At 45.2% G+C, this 18,535-nt stretch overlaps 2 protein-coding genes across 2 annotated transcripts in view; one reads left to right on the top strand and one right to left on the bottom strand.

Moving 5' to 3' along the window:
• The window catches only part of MGAT1 (alpha-1,3-mannosyl-glycoprotein 2-beta-N-acetylglucosaminyltransferase), a 61,835-nt gene extending 53,209 nt beyond the window's left edge, over positions 1–8,626 (bottom strand). The window contains exon 1 of the mRNA XM_056554308.1: positions 8,414–8,626. The gene's annotated coding sequence lies outside the window, so the exon portion shown is untranslated. The remainder of the gene's footprint in view (positions 1–8,413) is intronic.
• A 35-nt stretch (positions 8,627–8,661) lies between these two features.
• PPP1R11 (protein phosphatase 1 regulatory inhibitor subunit 11) lies at positions 8,662–17,203 on the top strand. The gene is made up of 4 exons (XM_056554311.1): positions 8,662–8,880; positions 9,063–9,184; positions 12,743–12,851; positions 15,315–17,203. Exons 2-4 carry the CDS (start codon positions 9,107–9,109, stop codon positions 15,485–15,487), a joined length of 360 nt encoding a protein of 119 aa, XP_056410286.1. The 5' UTR covers positions 8,662–8,880; positions 9,063–9,106; the 3' UTR covers positions 15,488–17,203.
• Positions 17,204–18,535: the final 1,332 nt, after the last annotated feature.

Genomic DNA, 18,535 nt, shown 5'->3' with positions numbered 1-18,535 from the left:
TACGTCCCCCGCCCCCCCCCCCCCCTCCGATATCTGTGTCCTGTTCTCCGGTCCCTATATTCTTCCGCTTCCTGCAGGACGGTGAGTCACGCTGCTGCGGCCGGTGATATACGCTGAGCGTTGCGTGACTCACCGTCCTGCAGGAAGCGGAAGAAGACAGGGACCGGAGAACGGGACACAGATATCGGCGCAACGAGAGAATGTAGTAAGGCGAGTTAAAGTTTGTTTTGAGGGAGGGATAATAATAAAATTAAAAAAATAAAAAAAAAAATTAAACACACACACACACACACACACACACACACCATAGTACTATAAATTTCATTTTTGAAGGCAACAGATAATTGTGTTAGGCTTGTCAGTAAAAGCAAAAAAAAGGAAGAGACCACTGTGGTACTCTACAGAATGTCCAAAGTCGTAAAAAAGAAATAAAAAAAGAAATTAAAACAAGGAATAACAATTAAAAAACAGAGGAATGAAGGTAAGTAGAAGAGGATAAAGGGCTAGCCGACTGCCTCAGCAAAACACTTCTTCACTTCAGTTTTTACAGAAGAAAATGAAGAAATGGGACCCAGCCTTAGGCTGGGTTCACACTACGTTTTTGCCATATACTGTTTTCAATCCGTTTTTCTAAAGAAAACCGCATGGCAAAAAAAAAACAGATGGAACAGTTTGGGAAAAAGTAAACTGTATGCGTTTTTAAACAGTATACTGTTTTTAAAAGTGCATACAGTTCCGTCAGTTTTTATAGAAAAAAAAAACAAACGTTTTTGAAAATTTTGTCCATTTTTAATGGGAGGGGTCTTGGGTGGGGACTTTAGGATTCAAATGCGCATGTGCAAAGTAAAAATGTATACGTTTTTCCCGTATGGAACCGTATACATGTGCATTTCCCATTGACGTCCGTGTTAAAAAAAACGTATGCGGTTGCAGTCCCGTGGTTGATCACGATTTTGTCTCCGGTTTAAAAACCGTACTGCAACCGCATACGTTTTTTTTTTTTTTTAACACGGACTGTTCCATCTGTTTGTTTTTTTGCCATACGGTTTTCTTTAGAAAAACGGATTGAAAACAGTATATGGCGAAAACGTAGTGTGAACCCAGCCTAAGGGAGGAAGACTAATAAGTCGTTTGATGCCTTTGTCTTTACAAAGGAAGAGGTTCTAAATCAGCTGTGTAAAGTTAAGACCAATAAGTCACAGGGGCCTGATGGGATACACCCAAAATGATTAAGTAATGTAGCAGCAAAACAATTAACCCCTTAAGGACCAGGCCATTTTACACCTTAGGACCGGAGCGGTTTTAATAACTCTGATGCTTTTACCTATCATTCTGATTCCGAGATAGTTTTTTCGTGACATATTCTACTTTATGTTATTGGTAAAATTGTCGATACTTGCATCAAATTTGTAAATTTGATGAAAATTTTGCATTTTTTCTAACTTTGAAGCTCTTTGCTTGTAAGGAAAATGGATATTCCCAAAAAAGAAAAAAAATTTACGTATTCACATATACAATAGGGATCGACCAATATCGTTTTTTAGGGCCGATACTGATAATCGGTAGAGGGTAGGGCCGATAACTTATACCGGAATATCGGTATAAGTTATCGGCTATTTATCCCCCCTCGACACCGTTGCAGGTCATTGATTTAAAGCGAGCGCTTTAAATCAATGCACTGCAGTGGCTTTTGCGGTGCCATAGGCCGCCGCCGCCACCACCCGCTTCTCTCCCCTACCTGTCAGGGTGGTCCAGGCCATCCATCCTTCCTGTAGTGTCCGGGGGCATTCCGGGTGGAGGGTGCAACGGTCCGGGCTGTCCTTCTCCGGGGGTTCTCTTCTCCACTCCGGGCAGGCTCCGGCCTAGTACGCTGCATAGACGAAGCTAGGCAGTGACGCCCGTGCACAGCGACGAACCTGACGTCACGGCGTACTAGGCCGGAGCGGAGAAGGACAGCCCGTACCGGTGCACCCTCCACCCGGAATGGCGCCGGACACTACAGGAAGGAAGGATGGCCCGGATCACCCCCATTACGGGTAAGTTTGTTTATTTATTTATTGACTCGGAGGGTGGGGCAAAAATCCATACCGGTATACCGCCCAGCACTACGGTGGGTGCGGTCGCGGTGCATTATCGGCAAGGTAATTGCCGATACCGATAATGCCCAAAATCTTGATTATTGGCCGATAATATCGCCCATACTGATAATCGGTCGATCCCTAATATACAATATGTCTACTTTATATTTGCATCATAAAATTGACGCAATTTTACTTTTGGAGACACCAGAGGCTTCAAAGTTCAGCAGCAATTTTCCAATTTTTCACAAAATTTTCAAACTCTGTATTTTTCAGGGACCAGTTCAGGTTTGAAGTGGATTTGGAGGGTCTTCATATTAGAAATACCCCATAAATGACCCCATTATAAAAACTGCACCCCCCAAAGTATTCAAAATTACATTACAGTCAGTGTGTTAACCCTTTAGGTGTTTCACAGGAATAGCAGCAAAGTGAAGGAGAAAATTCACTATCTTCATTTTTTACACTCGCATTTTTTACACCTCATATGTCTATGTAAAGTGTTCGGCGGGCGCAGTAGAGGGCTCAGAAGGGAAAGAGCGATAAGGGAATTTTGGAGAGTACGTTTTTCTGAAATGGTTTTTGGGGGGCATGTTGCATTTAGGAAGCCCCTATAGTGCCAGAACAGCAAAAAACCCTCACATGGCATACCATTTTGGAAACTAGACCCCTTGGGGAACGTAACAAAGGGTAAAGTGAGCCTTAATACCCCACAGGTGTTTCACGACTTTTGCATATGTAAAAAAATATATTTTTTCTTCATTAAAATGTGTTTCCCCCCAAATTTCACATTTTTGCAAGGGTTAATAGCAGAAAATACCCCCCCCAAATTTGTAACCCAATCTCTTCTGAGTATGGAGGTACCCCATAAGTTGACCTGAAGTGCACTACGGGCCAACTACAATGCTCAGAAGAGAAGGAGTCATATTCGGCTTTTGGAGAGCAAATTTTGCTCGGGGGGGCATGTTGCATTTAGGAAGCCCCTATGGTGCCAGGACAGCAAAATAACCCCCACATGGCATACCATTTTGGAAACTAGACCCCTTGAGGAACGTAACAAGGTGTACAGTGAGCATTTACCCCCCCACTGGTGTCTGTCAGATCTTTGGAACTGTGGGCTGTACAACATTTTTAATTTGCATAGCCCACTGTTCCAAAGATCTGTCAGACACCAGTGGGGTGTAAATTCTCACTGCACCCCTCATTACATTCCGTGAGGGGTGTAGTTTCCAAAATGGGGTCACATGTGTTTTTTTTTTTTTTGCGTTTGTCAAAACCGCTGTAACAATCAGCCACCCCTGTGCAAATCACCTCAAATGTACATGGTGCACTCTCCCTTCTGGGCCTTGTTGTGCGCCCCCAAGAGCACATTGCGCCCACATATGGGGTATCTCCGTAGTCGGGAGAAGTTGCATTACAAATTTTGGGGGGCTTTTTTCCCCCTTTTACCTCTTGTCAAAATGAACAGTATAGGGCAACACCAGCGTGTTAGTGTAAAAAAATTTTTTTTTTTTTTACACCAACATGCTGGTGTAGACCCCAAATTCACCTTTTCATAAGGGGTTAAAGGAGAAAAAGCCCCCCCAAAATTTGTAACACAATTTCTCCCGAGAACGGCGATACCCCATATGTGGCCCTAAACTGTTGCCTTGAAATATGACAGGGCTCCAAAATGAGAGCGCCATGTGCATTTGAGGCCTGAATTAAGGATTTGCATAGGGGTGGACATAGGGGTATTCTACGCCAGTGATTCCCAAACAGGGTGCCTCCAGCTGTTGCAAAACTCCCAGCATGCTTGGACAGTCAACGGCTGTCTGGCAATACTGGGAGTTGTTGTTTTGTAACAGCTGGAGGCTCCATTTTGGAAACAGTGGCGTACCAGACGTTTTTTATTGGGGAGGGGAGGGGGGCCGTGTAGGGGTATGTGTATATGTAGTGTTTTTTACATTTTATTTTATTGTGTGTTAGTGTAGTGTAGTGTTTTCAGGGTACAGTCACACGGGCGGGGGATTACAGCGAGTTTCCCGCTGCGAGTTTGAGCTGCCACGCAAAATTTGCTGCATCGCAAACTTGCAGCCTGATACTCACTGTAAGCCCCCTGCCCATGTGATTGTACCCTGTACATTCACAGGGGGGGGGGGGGGGGGGGACCTCCAGCTGATGCAAAACTACAACTCCCAGCATGTACAGTCTATTAGTGCATGCTGGTAGTTATAGTTTTGCAACAGCTGGAGGCACACGGGTTGGGAAACAGACAATGTTTCCCAACCAGTGTGCCTCCAGTTGTTGCAAAACCACAACTCCCAAACATTCTCAGGCATGCTGGAAGTAGTAGTTCGGCAACATCTTTAGAGCCAGCTGTGCCGAACTACAACTCCCAGCATGCTTGGAGTTGTAGTTTTGCAACATTTGGAGGACTACAGTTTGCAGACCACTAATAGTGGTTCCCAATCTGTGCCCTTCCAGATGTTGCAAAACTACAACTCCCAGCATGCTTGGACAGTAAGGGCATGCTGAGGATGTGTAGTTTTGCAACATCTGGAAGGGCACAGTGGTCTCCAAACTGTGGACCTCCAGATGTTGCAAAACTGCAACTCCCAGCATGCCCAGACGCCAAGGGCTGGCTGGGCATGCTGGGAGTTGTAGTATACAGGGTCCCATTACAGCAATCCATGTTGCTTTACGGCGATGTGCATTGCTGTAAAGGGCCCGACCGCGGCTGAAGAGGAACTCACCTGTCGCCGCCGTCTTCATTGCCGGGATCCGGGTCTTCAGGGACTAGGTAAGTACCGGGGCCGGGCCCCAGCACTACCCCGTCCCCCGCCGCGTCCTCCGGTTTTCCTCCCGTCCTCTCCGGACTTCAAGGGGCCGGGCAGGGCGGAAGTAAACGCCCCCCCCCTGCGATTGGTCGGTTAACTAACCGACGGATCGCAGGGCATAGGAGGAGGGGCAGGCTTGCCACCTCGCTCCTATACTTTAGCATGGTCCTGGCTGTCTGTGACAGCCGGGATCATGCAAAATTACCGGGCGGTCGGGTCCCAGAGACCTGATCAGCCCGGTATCGCCGCAGATCGCAAGGGCAATTTCCTACATGGCCCCCCCTCGGTGTTTGCCCTGGATGCCTGCTGAAGGATTTCAGCAGGCATCCGGTTCCGATCTCTGCCCGGCGAGCGGCAGAGACCGGAAATACAACAGGAAGTTCTCTAACGTCCTTGGGCATTAAAGCCCAGGTAGCGGGGACGTTAGAGAACGTCCTATGTCCTTAAGAGGTTAAAGGGGTACTCCGGTGAAAACCTTTTTTCTTTTAAATCAACTGGTGGCAGAAAGTTAAACATATTTGTAAATTACTTCTATTAAAAAAATCTTAATCCTTCCTGTACTTATTAGCTGCTGAATACTACAGAGGAAATTCTTTTCTTTTTGGAATGCTCTCTGATGACATCACGAGCACAGTTCTCTCTGCTGACGTTATTATAATAATAATGCTTTATTTATTGTTGTCCTTAGTGGGATTTGAACCCAAATCCCCAGCACTGCAAGGCAGCAGTGCAAACCACTGAGCCACCATGCTGCCCTTAGTATACATCTGCTATGCATGGTTGCTAAAATGGACAGAGATGTCAGCAGATAGCACTGTGCTCGTGATGTCATCAGTGTTCCACAAAGAAAGGAATTTCCTCTGTAGCATTCAGCAGCTAATAAGTACTGGAAGGATTGAGATTTTTTAATAGAAGTAATTTACAAATGTTTAACTTTCTGCCACCAGTTGATTTAAAAGAAAAACAGTTTGCACCGGAGTGCCCCTTTAACAGATTTATTTAACCAATCACTGGTAACAGAAGTCATCCCAGAAATTAGCAAACTTTGTCCCCATTCATAAGAAAGATAGTAGGGAGGAATCAGGCAACTGTATGCCTTACTGGCCTACAGTTGCCCGATTCCTCCCTACTATCTTATCCTTTAGTAGGGTTTTCATTTATTTCCCCACTATGGATGTCAGACTTACTGGCCTACAGTTGCCCGATTCCTCCCTACTATCTTATCCTTTAGTAGGGTTTTCATTTATTTCCCCACTATGGATGTCAGACTTACTGGCCTACAGTTGCCCGATTCCTCCCTACTATCTTATCCTTTAGTAGGGTTTTCATTTATTTCCCCACTATGGATATCAGACTTACTGGCCTACAGTTGCCCGATTCCTCCCTGCTATCTTATCCTTTAGTAGGGTTTTCATTTATTTCCCCACTATGGATGTCAGACTTACTGGCCTACAGTTGCCCGATTCCTCCCTACTATCTTATCCTTTAGTAGGGTTTTCATTTATTTCCCCACTATGGATGTCAGACTTACTGGCCTACAGTTGCCCGATTCCTCCCTACTATCTTATCCTTTAGTAGGGTTTTCATTTATTTCCCCACTATGGATGTCAGACTTCCTGTCTGACATCAATAGTGGGGAAACTAATGGAAACCCTACTAAAGGATAGGATTGTGGAACATCTAAAATCCCATGGATTGCAAGATGTAAAACAACATGGGTTTACTTCTGGGAGATCATGTCAAAACTAATCTTATTGATTGGGTGACTGAAATTATAGATGGCGGAGGAGCAGTAGACATCACATATCTAGATTTTAGTAAGGCTTTTGACACTGTTCCACATAGAAGACTTATCAATAAACTACAGTCATTGAGCTCGGATCCCATATTGTTGAGTGGATTAGACAGTGGCTGAGTGACGGACAACAGAAGGTTGTAGTCAATGGAGAATATTCATGGAAAAAATAAAAAGGTTGGGGGGTTCACACTATATACCGAGGTACTTGTGATACACGTACCCTGCGTGCCGATAGATACAATAAAAAGAGGTAACAGACAGACCTCTAGGTATATATAGGTGATGAAATGGATTTCTGTGCAAATGTGGTGTGGAAAAATGTATATAAAATATACTAAAAATAAATTACACACACATATATATATAGTTAAGAAAATTGAATGAATGAATGGGTGATGTAAAATAGGCGAGCGGTGAATATGTGAGAGGTGAAGAAATAGCAAAATGTATAATTTAAATATATAATTAGAAAAGCTGGTTTAAACAAGTATGTTCAAATTTAGTAATACTAAAAGGAAAAGCCGTTAATTGAATCCAAGGTATTAGTAGTTTTAGGCAGATGGTGGATAGTTCAATAGTTTGTAACAAATGAGCAGCGATATTGTAGCAAGTTTGAGACAAGTTTGTATCAAGAGGTTTGTGCAGTCACCACTCACCCACCGCACGGCTCGCAGGCTTCTCCGGGATGATTAGACCTCGCTGCTGGGGACTGGCACAGCTGTGCGGCCGGCCTGGATGTAGTGTACGAGAGCTTGTCTAGATGGAATGTCGAACCTGGAGTGGCACAGATGACTGGCCGAAGATGGTTGGCGGTGCAGGGGTAGCGCCGGACCGGCGGTGCAGGGGTAGCGCCGGTCCGGTGATGAGTGTGTGCATACAGCTGCCTCATGTAGAAGCACTGTAAACTGCGTGTCAAGGCAGTGGGCTACAAACCAGGGGGTTCCAGCAGTTGCAAGTAACAGGAACGGTGTGTTCTTCTGGGTGGGCTGTGTAGGCAGATAGGCTAACCACGTTTTTGGGGTATCCCCTTCCTCAGTAGCAATGTTCAGGAGAATATTCAGAGCGAGGTCTTGTTACCAGTGGGGACCTCAGGGATCTGTACTCGGACCCATTTTGTTTAATATCTTTATCATTGATCTTTTTTTGGTCTTTTTGCTTATGATACAAAGATTTGTAACAGGGTTGATGTTCCTAGAGGGATCCGCCAGATGGAGAAGGATTTGGGTAAATGGCCAGAACTGACCTGGGGCATATGGGAGTATGTGAGGAAAGGGATTTAGGGGGTCATTATTTCAGAAGACTTAAGGTAGGCAGAAAGTGAGATTGAGCAGCAGGAAATGCTTGGGTGTATAGGGAGAGGTATTATCAGTAGAAAGTGTTCATGCGGCTGTACAGAACACAGTCACGTGACCATCAGCACTGTGGGGTCTGACACCGGGACCGGACCCTGAAAACGGAGAAGGCCAATAAGGATAACGAAGGGAGATTGACTGGGCGGACTACTTTACCCAGCACATGAGGAGAACTGTTTCAGACTCTCCCAGCGTCTTACTATTCTATATGGCAGAGCTGGGACTTGTAGTACACAAGCAAGACAATTCTTTACTGGTATATAAACCCTGAGGGGCAGATAATGTAAATAAAGACTAGACATAGCAAGCTATGACGTCACAACAGCATGACATCTACTACTCGCCAGTGACGTCAGTTTCACCTACCCCAGGGTCACGTGGTGTCTTCATCTGCCTCAGATTTCTTGTGCCTCTCTTCTGCCTTCTTCCTACCTCACTCCTCCCTCTTGTCGTTCCAATTCCGCCGGAAGTAGAAACTAGGACGCTGTCGCTATGGCAACACCCCTCACAGCAGCAACTTCAGGGACTTGGCGCAAGGATACGAAGCTATGTAGTCAGCCGGAAGCGAAACTGTGATTGGTTAGTAGAGTCACGTGTGTCTTATCACAAAGCGCCATTGGTTGTGTCATTGGATGGCTGCACACAGGGGCCATTTTATTGACGCCAAATAACGTTGCTGATATGTAATTTGATCTCCAGAAAAATGGCGCCTGGTTACACTTGACACTGAGACGTACGGGGGCATTTTACAGACGCTGCAAATGTTGGTTATAAAACCTCAAGTGTTACGGTTAATAGACGAGTCGGCCATGATGGTCTCGGGCAGAAAGGAGGTTTGTGTAGTGACTGGCGAATCATTTTTTTGCTGAAGAAATCTGCGACAATATATCACTCCGCGGCCGACACATTAGACGCACTAAACGTCATCCTATAGGGGAAGCGGCTCCCGGTACCAGTGAGTTGATCGGTAGTGGGTGGGTAGAGCGCCGGAAGTAAACGGTCTGTTATCCTGCAGGTGACTCCGAGGCTTTTCCTGACGCCTGGAGCGGCTTCTCTGACATGGCGGAATCTACCGCGACGGCGATGGGGGGAGGAGCCACGTCCAGTACTGTGACCACCGAGAACGATGCACAGCCGGTGAGTGACGTCATCAGCCTGGCAGGACATAGAGCCGTAGTCCGGGAGCGGCCATATGTGATGCGGAGTCTCGGCCGCGCCTGTCCTTATATAAGAGGGGCCCCTGGTGAGGGGAGCTGCCCCCCCCCCCTTGGGCTTCTAGTAATGGGGTCACCTTGTTATACACAGTCCTAGTAATGGGGTCACCTTGTTATACACAGTCCTAGTAATGGGGTCACCTTGTTATACACAGTCCTAGTAATGGGGTCACCTTGTTATACACAGTCCTAGTAATGGGGTCACCTTGTTATACACAGTCCTAGTAATGGGGTCACCTTGTTATACACAGTCCTAGTAATGGGGTCACCTTGTTATACACAGTCCTAGTAATGGGGTCACCTTGTTATACACAGTCCTAGTAATGGGGTCACCTTGTTATACACAGTCCTAGTAATGGGGTCACCTTGTTATACACAGTCCTAGTAATGGGGTCACCTTGTTATACACAGTCCTAGTAATGGGGTCACCTTGTTATACACAGTCCTAGTAATGGGGTCACCTTGTTATACACAGTCCTAGTAATGGGGTCACCTTGTTATACACAGTCCTAGTAATGGGGTCACCTTATTGTTATACACAGTCCTAGTAATGGGGTCACCTTATTGTTATACACAGTCCTAGTAATGGGGTCACCTTATTGTTATACACAGTCCTAGTAATGGGGTCACCTTCTTGTTATACACAGTCCTAGTAATGGGGTCACCTTGTTATACACAGTCCTAGTAATGGGGTCACCTTGTTATACACAGTCCTAGTAGTGGGGTCACCTTGTTATACACAGTCCTAGTAGTGGGGTCACCTTCTTATACACAGTCCTAGTAATGGGGTAACCTTATTGTTATACACAGTCCTAGTAATGAGGTAACCTTATTGTTATACACAGTCCTAGTAATGGGGTCACCTTCTTGTTATACACAGTCCTAGTAATGGGGTCACCTTATTGTTATACACAGTCCTAGTAATGGGGTCACCTTATTGTTATACACAGTCCTAGTAATGGGGTCACCTTATTGTTATACACAGTCCTAGTAATGGGGTCACCTTCTTGTTATACACAGTCCTAGTAATGGGGTCACCTTCTTATACACAGTCCTAGTAATGGGGTCACCTTGTTATACACAGTCCTAGTAATGGGGTCACCTTGTTATACACAGTCCTAGTAATGGGGTCACCTTCTTATACACAGTCCTAGTAATGGGGTCACCTTCTTGTTATACACAGTCCTAGTAATGGGGTCACCTTCTTGTTATACACAGTCCTAGTAATGGGGTAACCTTATTGTTATACACAGTCCTAGTAATGGGGTCACCTTATTGTTATACACAGTCCTAGTAATGGGGTCACCTTATTGTTATACACAGTCCTAGTAATGGGGTCACCTTATTGTTATACACAGTCCTAGTAATGGGGTCACCTTATTGTTATACACAGTCCTAGTAATGGGGTCACCTTATTGTTATACACAGTCCTAGTAATGGGGTCACCTTATTGTTATACACAGTCCTAGTAATGGGGTCACCTTATTGTTATACACAGTCCTAGTAATGGGGTCACCTTATTGTTATACACAGTCCTAGTAATGGGGTCACCTTATTGTTATACACAGTCCTAGTAATGGGGTCACCTTATTGTTATACACAGTCCTAGTAATGGGGTCACCTTATTGTTATACACAGTCCTAGTAATGGGGTCACCTTATTGTTATACACAGTCCTAGTAATGGGGTCACCTTATTGTTATACACAGTCCTAGTAATGGGGTCACCTTATTGTTATACACAGTCCTAGTAATGGGGTCACCTTATTGTTATACACAGTCCTAGTAATGGGGTCACCTTATTGTTATACACAGTCCTAGTAATGGGGTCACCTTATTGTTATACACAGTCCTAGTAATGGGGTCACCTTATTGTTAAACAGTCCTAGTAATGGGGTCACCTTGTTGTTAAACACAGTCCTAGTAATGGGGTCACCTTATTGTTATACACAGTCCTAGTAATGGGGTCACCTTGTTGTTATACACAGTCCTAGTAATGGGGTCACCTTGTTGTTATACACAGTCCTAGTAATGGGGTCACCTTCTTGTTATACACAGTCCTAGTAATGGGGTCACCTTATTATTATACACAGTCCTAGTAATGGGGTCACCTTATTGTTATACACAGTCCTAGTAATGGGGTCACCTTCTTGTTATACACAGTCCTAGTAGTGGGGTCACCTTCTTATTATACACAATCCTAGTAGTGGGGTCACCCTGTTATACACAGTCCTAGTAGTGGGGTCACCCTGTTATACACAGTCCTAGTAGTGGGGTCACCCTGTTATACACAGTCCTAGTAATGGGGTCACCTTATTGTTATACACAGTCCTAGTAATGGGGTCACCTTATTGTTATACACAGTCCTAGTAATGGGGTCACCTTATTGTTATACACAGTCCTAGTAATGGGGTCACCTTATTGTTATACACAGTCCTAGTAATGGGGTCACCTTATTGTTATACACAGTCCTAGTAATGGGGTCACCTTATTGTTATACACAGTCCTAGTAATGGGGTCACCTTATTGTTATACACAGTCCTAGTAATGGGGTCACCTTATTGTTAAACACAGTCCTAGTAATGGGGTCACCTTATTGTTAAACACAGTCCTAGTAATGGGGTCACCTTATTGTTATACACAGTCCTAGTAATGGGGTCACCTTGTTGTTATACACAGTCCTAGTAATGGGGTCACCTTCTTGTTATACACAGTCCTAGTAATGGGGTCACCTTGTTATACACAGTCCTAGTAATGGGGTCACCTTATTGTTATACACAGTCCTAGTAATGGGGTCACCTTCTTATTATACACAATCCTAGTTGTGGGGTCACCCTGTTATACACAGTCCTAGTAATGGGGTCACCTTCTTATTATACACAATCCTAGTTGTGGGGTCACCCTGTTATACACAGTCCTAGTAATGGGGTCACCTTCTTATTATACACAATCCTAGTTGTGGGGTCACCCTGTTATACACAGTCCTAGTAGTGGGGTCACCCTGTTATACACAGTCCTAGTAATGGGGTCACCCTGTTATACACAGTCCTAGTAATGGGGTCACCTTATTGTTATACACAGTCCTAGTAATGGGGTCACCTTGTTATACACAGTCCTAGTAATGGGGTCACCTTATTGTTATACACAGTCCTAGTAATGGGGTCACCTTCTTATTATACACAGTCCTAGTTGTGGGGTCACCCTGTTATACACAGTCCTAGTTGTGGGGTCACCCTGTTATACACAGTCCTAGTTGTGGGGTCACCCTGTTGTTATACACAGTCCTAGTTGTGGGGTCACCCTGTTGTTATACACAGTCCTAGTAGTGGTACAGTAGCTGACCTGTGATGTCTTTCTGGGCCCCAGACGGTTTGCGTTTCAGGCAGATTGGTGAATCCCCACATAAGATCATGTCCTATTGACTTTGGTTTACATGGAGCCATCTTGGCATCTGCTGCTCTGAGAGGTTTTTGTCCCCTACAGGAGCCGCGTTCACTCACCATAAAACTGAGGAAGAGGAAACCAGATAAGAAGGTGGAGTGGACGTGTGACACAGTGGACAACGAGCACCTGGGACGACGCTCCTCAAAATGTGAGTCCGCAGGGCGGCCCCTTCATACATTTATCTTCAGCCTCCTGACAGGATTGGGCCCCTGACATCACTGAGAATCGGCAGAAAGCTGTCCAGGACCAGTGTTAGTCCAGTGATCTTCAACCGGTGGTTCACCTTCTCTTGTGAGACTACATGACCGTGCATTCTGGGAGTCTTGGGCAATCAGGAGAGCCATGGGTTGGAGTCCACTGATCACAACACCAGTGTTTCAGATGAGGTGTTTGAGAGTTGGTCTTGGTCTTCACCACGTAAGGAGAATCTCCATTATACCATGTTCACATCACATTTGGTATCATCACTTGGTGTCGGCTCCTGACCTACATGAAAGGTGTCCAGGGGTTTCATTGACTGATGTGTAAATATCGGGCGATACATTGGTAGAGAGGTTATCAGCACTCGGTGGGACTCTTGGCGGTACAGAAAGTCACAGCGTTACCAAGTTCTGCTAGACACATTGGGGAAGGTTTATCAAAACCTTGGCAGAGGAAAAGTTGACCAGTTGCCCATAGTAACCAATCAGATTGCTTCGATCATTTTTCAGAGAAAGAAGCAATCTGGTTGCTATAGGCAACTGGTCAACTTTTCCTGTGCACAGGTTTTGATCCCCCATTTTGTTTATTGAAGTTGCACATATAAGGGTTTACAGGACACGTTTTAGCAATCACCTTGCCTTCCTGAGCGGTCATCAGTAGCCGTGTCCCCTCTATACGGAGACCACCAACATGATCAAACTCAGCCCAATAGCTAAACGATGGAAATCTTTCTCTCTGCCACTATTAGAGCCTGGATCCCAGGGTCTAGATGAGTCTGTGACTGCTCTGTCCCTGCTGGTAAGATCTGCTCCATTGTGATCTGTCAGGACTTCAGGTTTGCTTTAACTCAATCTCTGATTTTATTTCCAAGCTTTATAGGAATATAACAGGTTTCAGATCGCTCATGGACATCTGACAGTGGGCGTTCTTGGAACGTCTCTCATGTTACCATGGTAATGGTTAATTCCTCTCAGAAGCTACAGAGAGGATTGTGGTGCAGGTGATGTTCTGTGTATGAAGAACATTTGCAGGTTCTCAGACTTTGTAATCTACCGCACAGCTCTGTCCGCCTCCTACAGATGCACTGAATGCTGCCATTTATGTCCAGTGTGACTACAGAAGCCCAGTTATATTCAGACCTCTGGCCAGACATTAGGGAATCTTTGTACAAGAGTCTCCCTTTAGATATTTTTTTTGTGTATTATTATCCACCCTTTCCCCTTATATGTACTTGCTGCTTTTTTTTTTTTTTTTTGCATTTTTTAAATAAAAATATTGCTTATAAATATAAAGATCATGGGTGACCCACTGCCTCCCTGTTTCTCCCTGTAAATGTAGGTACAGGTAGTACTGCCTCAATGTCTCTCCCTGTAAATGTAGGTACAGGTAGTGCTGCCTCAATGTCTCTCCCTGTAAATGTAGGTACAGGTAGTGCTGCCTCAATGTCTCTCCCTGTAAATGTAGGTACAGGTAGTGCTGCCTCCCTGTCTCTCCCTGTAAATGTAGGTACAGGTAGTGCTGCCTCAATGTCTCTCCCTGTAAATGTAGGTACAGGTAGTACTGCCTCAATGTCTCTCCCTGTAAATGTAGGTACAGGTAGTGCTGCCTCAATGTCTCTCCCTGTAAATGTAGGTACAGGTAGTGCTGCCTCAATGTCTCTCCCTGTAAATGTAGGTACAGGTAGTGCTGCCTCCCTGTCTCTCCCTGTAAATGTAGGTACAGGTAGTGCTGCCTCAATGTCTCTCCCTGTAAATGTAGGTACAGGTAGTGCTGCCTCAATGTCTCTCCCTGTAAATGTAGGTACAGGTAGTGCTGCCTCCCTGTCTCTCCCTGTAAATTTAGGTACAGGTAGTGCTGCCTCAATGTCTCTCCCTGTAAATGTAGGTACAGGTAGTGCTGCCTCAATGTCTCTCCCTGTAAATGTAGGTACAGGTAGTGCTGCCTCAATGTCTCTCCCTGTAAATGTAGGTACAGGTAGTGCTGCCTCAATGTCTCTCCCTGTAAATGTAGGTACAGGTAGTGCTGCCTCAATGTCTCTCCCTGTAAATGTAGGTACAGGTAGTGCTGCCTCAATGTCTCTCCCTGTAAATGTAGGTACAGGTAGTGCTGCCTCAATGTCTCTCCCTGTAAATGTAGGTACAGGTAGTGCTGCCTCAATGTCTCTCCCTGTAAATGTAGGTACAGGTAGTGCTGCCTCCCTGTCTCTCCCTGTAAATGTAGGTACAGATAGTGCTGCCTCCCTGTCTCTCCCTGTAAATGTAGGGTACAGATAGTGCTGCCTCCTTGTAAATGACTTCTGCACAGATCTATTTGGAGTAACTTTCAAAAAAAGTGTCTAAATTTCCATGAACAGCAACAAAAGTAAAAAGTCCTTCCTGCCTCCTTTTGTGATATTTGCTTTGTCCTTTAGGCTGCTGCATCTACGAAAAACCAAGGGCATTTGGCGAAAGCTCAACTGAGAGCGAAGACGATGATGACTGCTGTGAGAGTGCTCACTGTGTCCGAGGCCACAAAAAGAGGACGCCTGGGGGCCAAGAGACACCTCCACCGAGCCACGACAGTGCTGGCAGCATGCAGCACTGAGACATCGGGGAAAGAGTGACTGAGTGCATCCTAAACATTGCTGTTCCCTGTGACCGCTGCTGCCTCATGTATTGTGACAGTCACAAGGGCAGAGAGCGGATTCTGTATTGGGGGGGGGGGGGGGGTTTATCATTCCCTTTGCCAGCACAGAGTGGAAACTGGGAGCTTGTGCAACAGATTTGTGCAATTATTTCCACTCTGCGCTTGTGCAAGGAATGATAGATTACCCCTTTAGTGTCTTTGTATAGTGATGCAGCTGCTGAGTCCAGGGCATCAGTGTAGAGCTTGGCGTGGAGGGGACATCATGGAACAGGTTGGCAGCCATTCTCACATATGTACTCTGTCATTCTCGCCCCTGCTGGCCTCATTGAATGTACATGCATGGCACCTCCCCTCTGCTGATACTCGGTGGTTCCCACAATCGCTTAAGTATAACATAATATATCCTACTGAATGTATTTATTGAATCTCCTTCGATCAGCCTTATCTAAATTCTTCTACGAGAAACACAAAGAAATGTAAATGACTAATTTATTGCAATATGAGGAAAGCGTCACAAAAGGGCATTTACCCCTTAAGTCTTTCATGTTCTGTCAAAATGCTATTCACCCTAATAGTGTTTATAACTGTCTTAAGGAAAGGTCGATGGCAACCAGAATGGCCACTATATTCGCTCCTCTAGATGTTATCACCTGCTTTCCAAAACTCTTCAGCCATAGACAGTTATGCAGCCAAATGTATATACAGTAAGTTAGTTTGCTCTTCTGGAGTCTGGGAAAGGTGGGTTTTTGGATTTTAAAGTGGCAGTTGGTAGTGTACATAGACGTCACACTCCCATGCTCCCCAGAGTGACCATGTAATGCTATGTTTCTCCTGCAGAGGCCCCTGTAGGACCTGCATGTGCCCTTCTGCAGCGGATTGTAAGGAGATCACTAGCAGGACTTGGTTTTAAGGGAGAGTTACCCATTAATGTTGCTTTTTGGCCGCATTTCACATTTCAATAAACTGCAATTCATCCAGAGACAGCGGATATGTCTGAATGGAATTGTTGAGAGAAGACAACCTAAGGACTTTTATGTTTATATTTATTTGGAGAGGGAAATGCCCTAAAAAAAATAAAATCACAAGGATTTGTTCCAAGACCCAGTGTAGTCCACCAGATCCCAGCCATTCACTGGATACAGCTATGTGACTATGGGTGGTTACACCATAGGCTTTGGGCACACGGTGGAATATTTGGGGAATGCCTGTCTGAAAAACATAGTGGGTGTGGGCAGAACATACTGGTGCTAGGATCTCCTTAGACTGCAGTTCATATGGAGCGGATTCTGACAAAATAATTGACCATTCCATTCTTTTTGCGGAGGCTGGAATCAGGATCTCCACGGCAAATGTTTTCCCTGTAAAATAGTTTTGCATTGTTTACAGTACAGCAGCATCCCATTCCACTCCAACTTCCATCGTGTCGGGTGGGGATGGCTGATCTCTGGTGCCGTCTGACTTTCACTGCCCTGTTTCCTTCATTTCTTCTATGTACATATCCGCACGGTTGGGTTTCTTGAGATGCACACAGCTATGAAGTTGGGCTTCAGTGACCATGGTGACCCTGTTAGCACAGGTCCTCTAATATTATTGCTTTATTTTCTCTTTATAGAAATCTGTATATTGTGTTTATTTTTTCTTCTCTTCTTGGAATTAAATGGTATTTGTTTGGTATTTTTGTGTTGTTTTCTCTCTTGTGTATCTGGCTCCTATGCAGATCTGTGTCTCCATGGTTACAGACTACAAATAATCACTGTGTAGTCTGATCCTGCAGTCATACTTTACCATCCTCCTGAGCACTGTTAAAGGAAAACTGTCAGCTTGTTCACCCACACTAAACCCAATAGACAGAGTTATGGTGTGGGTGAACAGGATTCAAATGAGGGGTCACTTACTTATTTTCGCCTGCCGAGAGATCTTGTTCTGGGATTTCTAATAAGAATAAGAGCCCTGAAGGTGTCTCTCCTGCCTCTGGTTACCCTAGTAAGGCTCCTACGCTATATTTTCCCCAGTGCAGAACGTGTGAGCTGGGGAAATTATAGCGGCACATGCGCTCTTCAGAGGGCTGCGATCACGTGATGTGGGACTCCACGTCACTAGGAAGTTTTGTTGAATCCAATGCAAATGAATAGTGGAGTGGCGGGCTTAGGAGCCTTACTAGGGGAGCTAGAGGCGGCCAGCCGGCGGGAGAGACGCCTTCACTGCTCTAATTCTTATTAGAAATCCCGGAACTTCAGAACAAGATATCTCGGCAGGCAAAAATAAGTGACCCCTAGTTTGAATCCTGGTCACCCACACTATAAACTGGGTTTAGTGTGAGTGAACAAGCTGATAGTTTTCCTTTTTATAAAGGGGTACTCCACTGGAAAAAAAAATTTTTTTAATCAACTGGTGCCAGAAAGTTAAACAGATTTGTAAAGTTACTTCTATTAAACAAAAATCCCAATCCTTCCAGTTCTTATCAGCTGCTGTATAATACACAGGAAATTCTATTCTTTTTTTGAATTTCCTTTCTGCCTGGCCACAAGTGCTCTCTGCTGACACCTTTTTTGCTCTGGACAGTTCCTGACGTGGACACAGGTGTCAGCAGAAAGCACTGTGGTCAGGCAATAAGGAAATTCAAAAAGAGAGGCATTTCCTGTGTATTATATAGCAGCTAAGTACAGTGACCCCCCCCCCCCCCCCCCCGACCTACGATAATTTCAACATGCGATGGCGTCTCGGAGGCCATCGCATGTTGAAGGCAGCATCAACATACGATGCTTTTGTATGTCGGGGCCATCGCATAAACGGCTATCCAGCAGCGCAGACTGCTTCAGCTCCCGCCGGATAGCCGTTTACGGTGCCCCGTGTGCTGCGCTGACTAGAGATGAGCGAATCGAAGTTGACGAACCCGAATTTGTTACAAATTTCATGAAATCGCTTCATTAACCCCTTAAGGACCGAGCCCTTTTTCACCTTAAGGACCAGAGCATTTTTTGAACATCTGACCACTGTCACTTTAAA

The sequence above is a fragment of the Hyla sarda genome, unplaced genomic scaffold (assembly GCF_029499605.1).
Source record: "Hyla sarda isolate aHylSar1 unplaced genomic scaffold, aHylSar1.hap1 scaffold_663, whole genome shotgun sequence".
NCBI lineage: Eukaryota > Metazoa > Chordata > Amphibia > Anura > Hylidae > Hyla > Hyla sarda.
Note: the sequence above shows the minus strand (reverse complement) of the source record. Positions and strands in the feature narration are given on the sequence as shown.

What these genes read in the sequence shown, in the direction of transcription:
- PPP1R11 (XM_056554311.1), top strand. Translation starts at nt 9,107, where the DNA reads ATGGCGGAATCTACCGCGACGGCGATGGGGGGAGGAGCCACGTCCAGT. An exon ending in CCGAGAACGATGCACAGCCG is followed by an intron (nt 9,185 to 12,742) that starts GTGAGTGACGTC and finishes TGTCCCCTACAG; the next exon opens with GAGCCGCGTTCACTCACCAT. An exon ending in GGGACGACGCTCCTCAAAAT is followed by an intron (nt 12,852 to 15,314) that starts GTGAGTCCGCAG and finishes TTTGTCCTTTAG; the next exon opens with GCTGCTGCATCTACGAAAAA.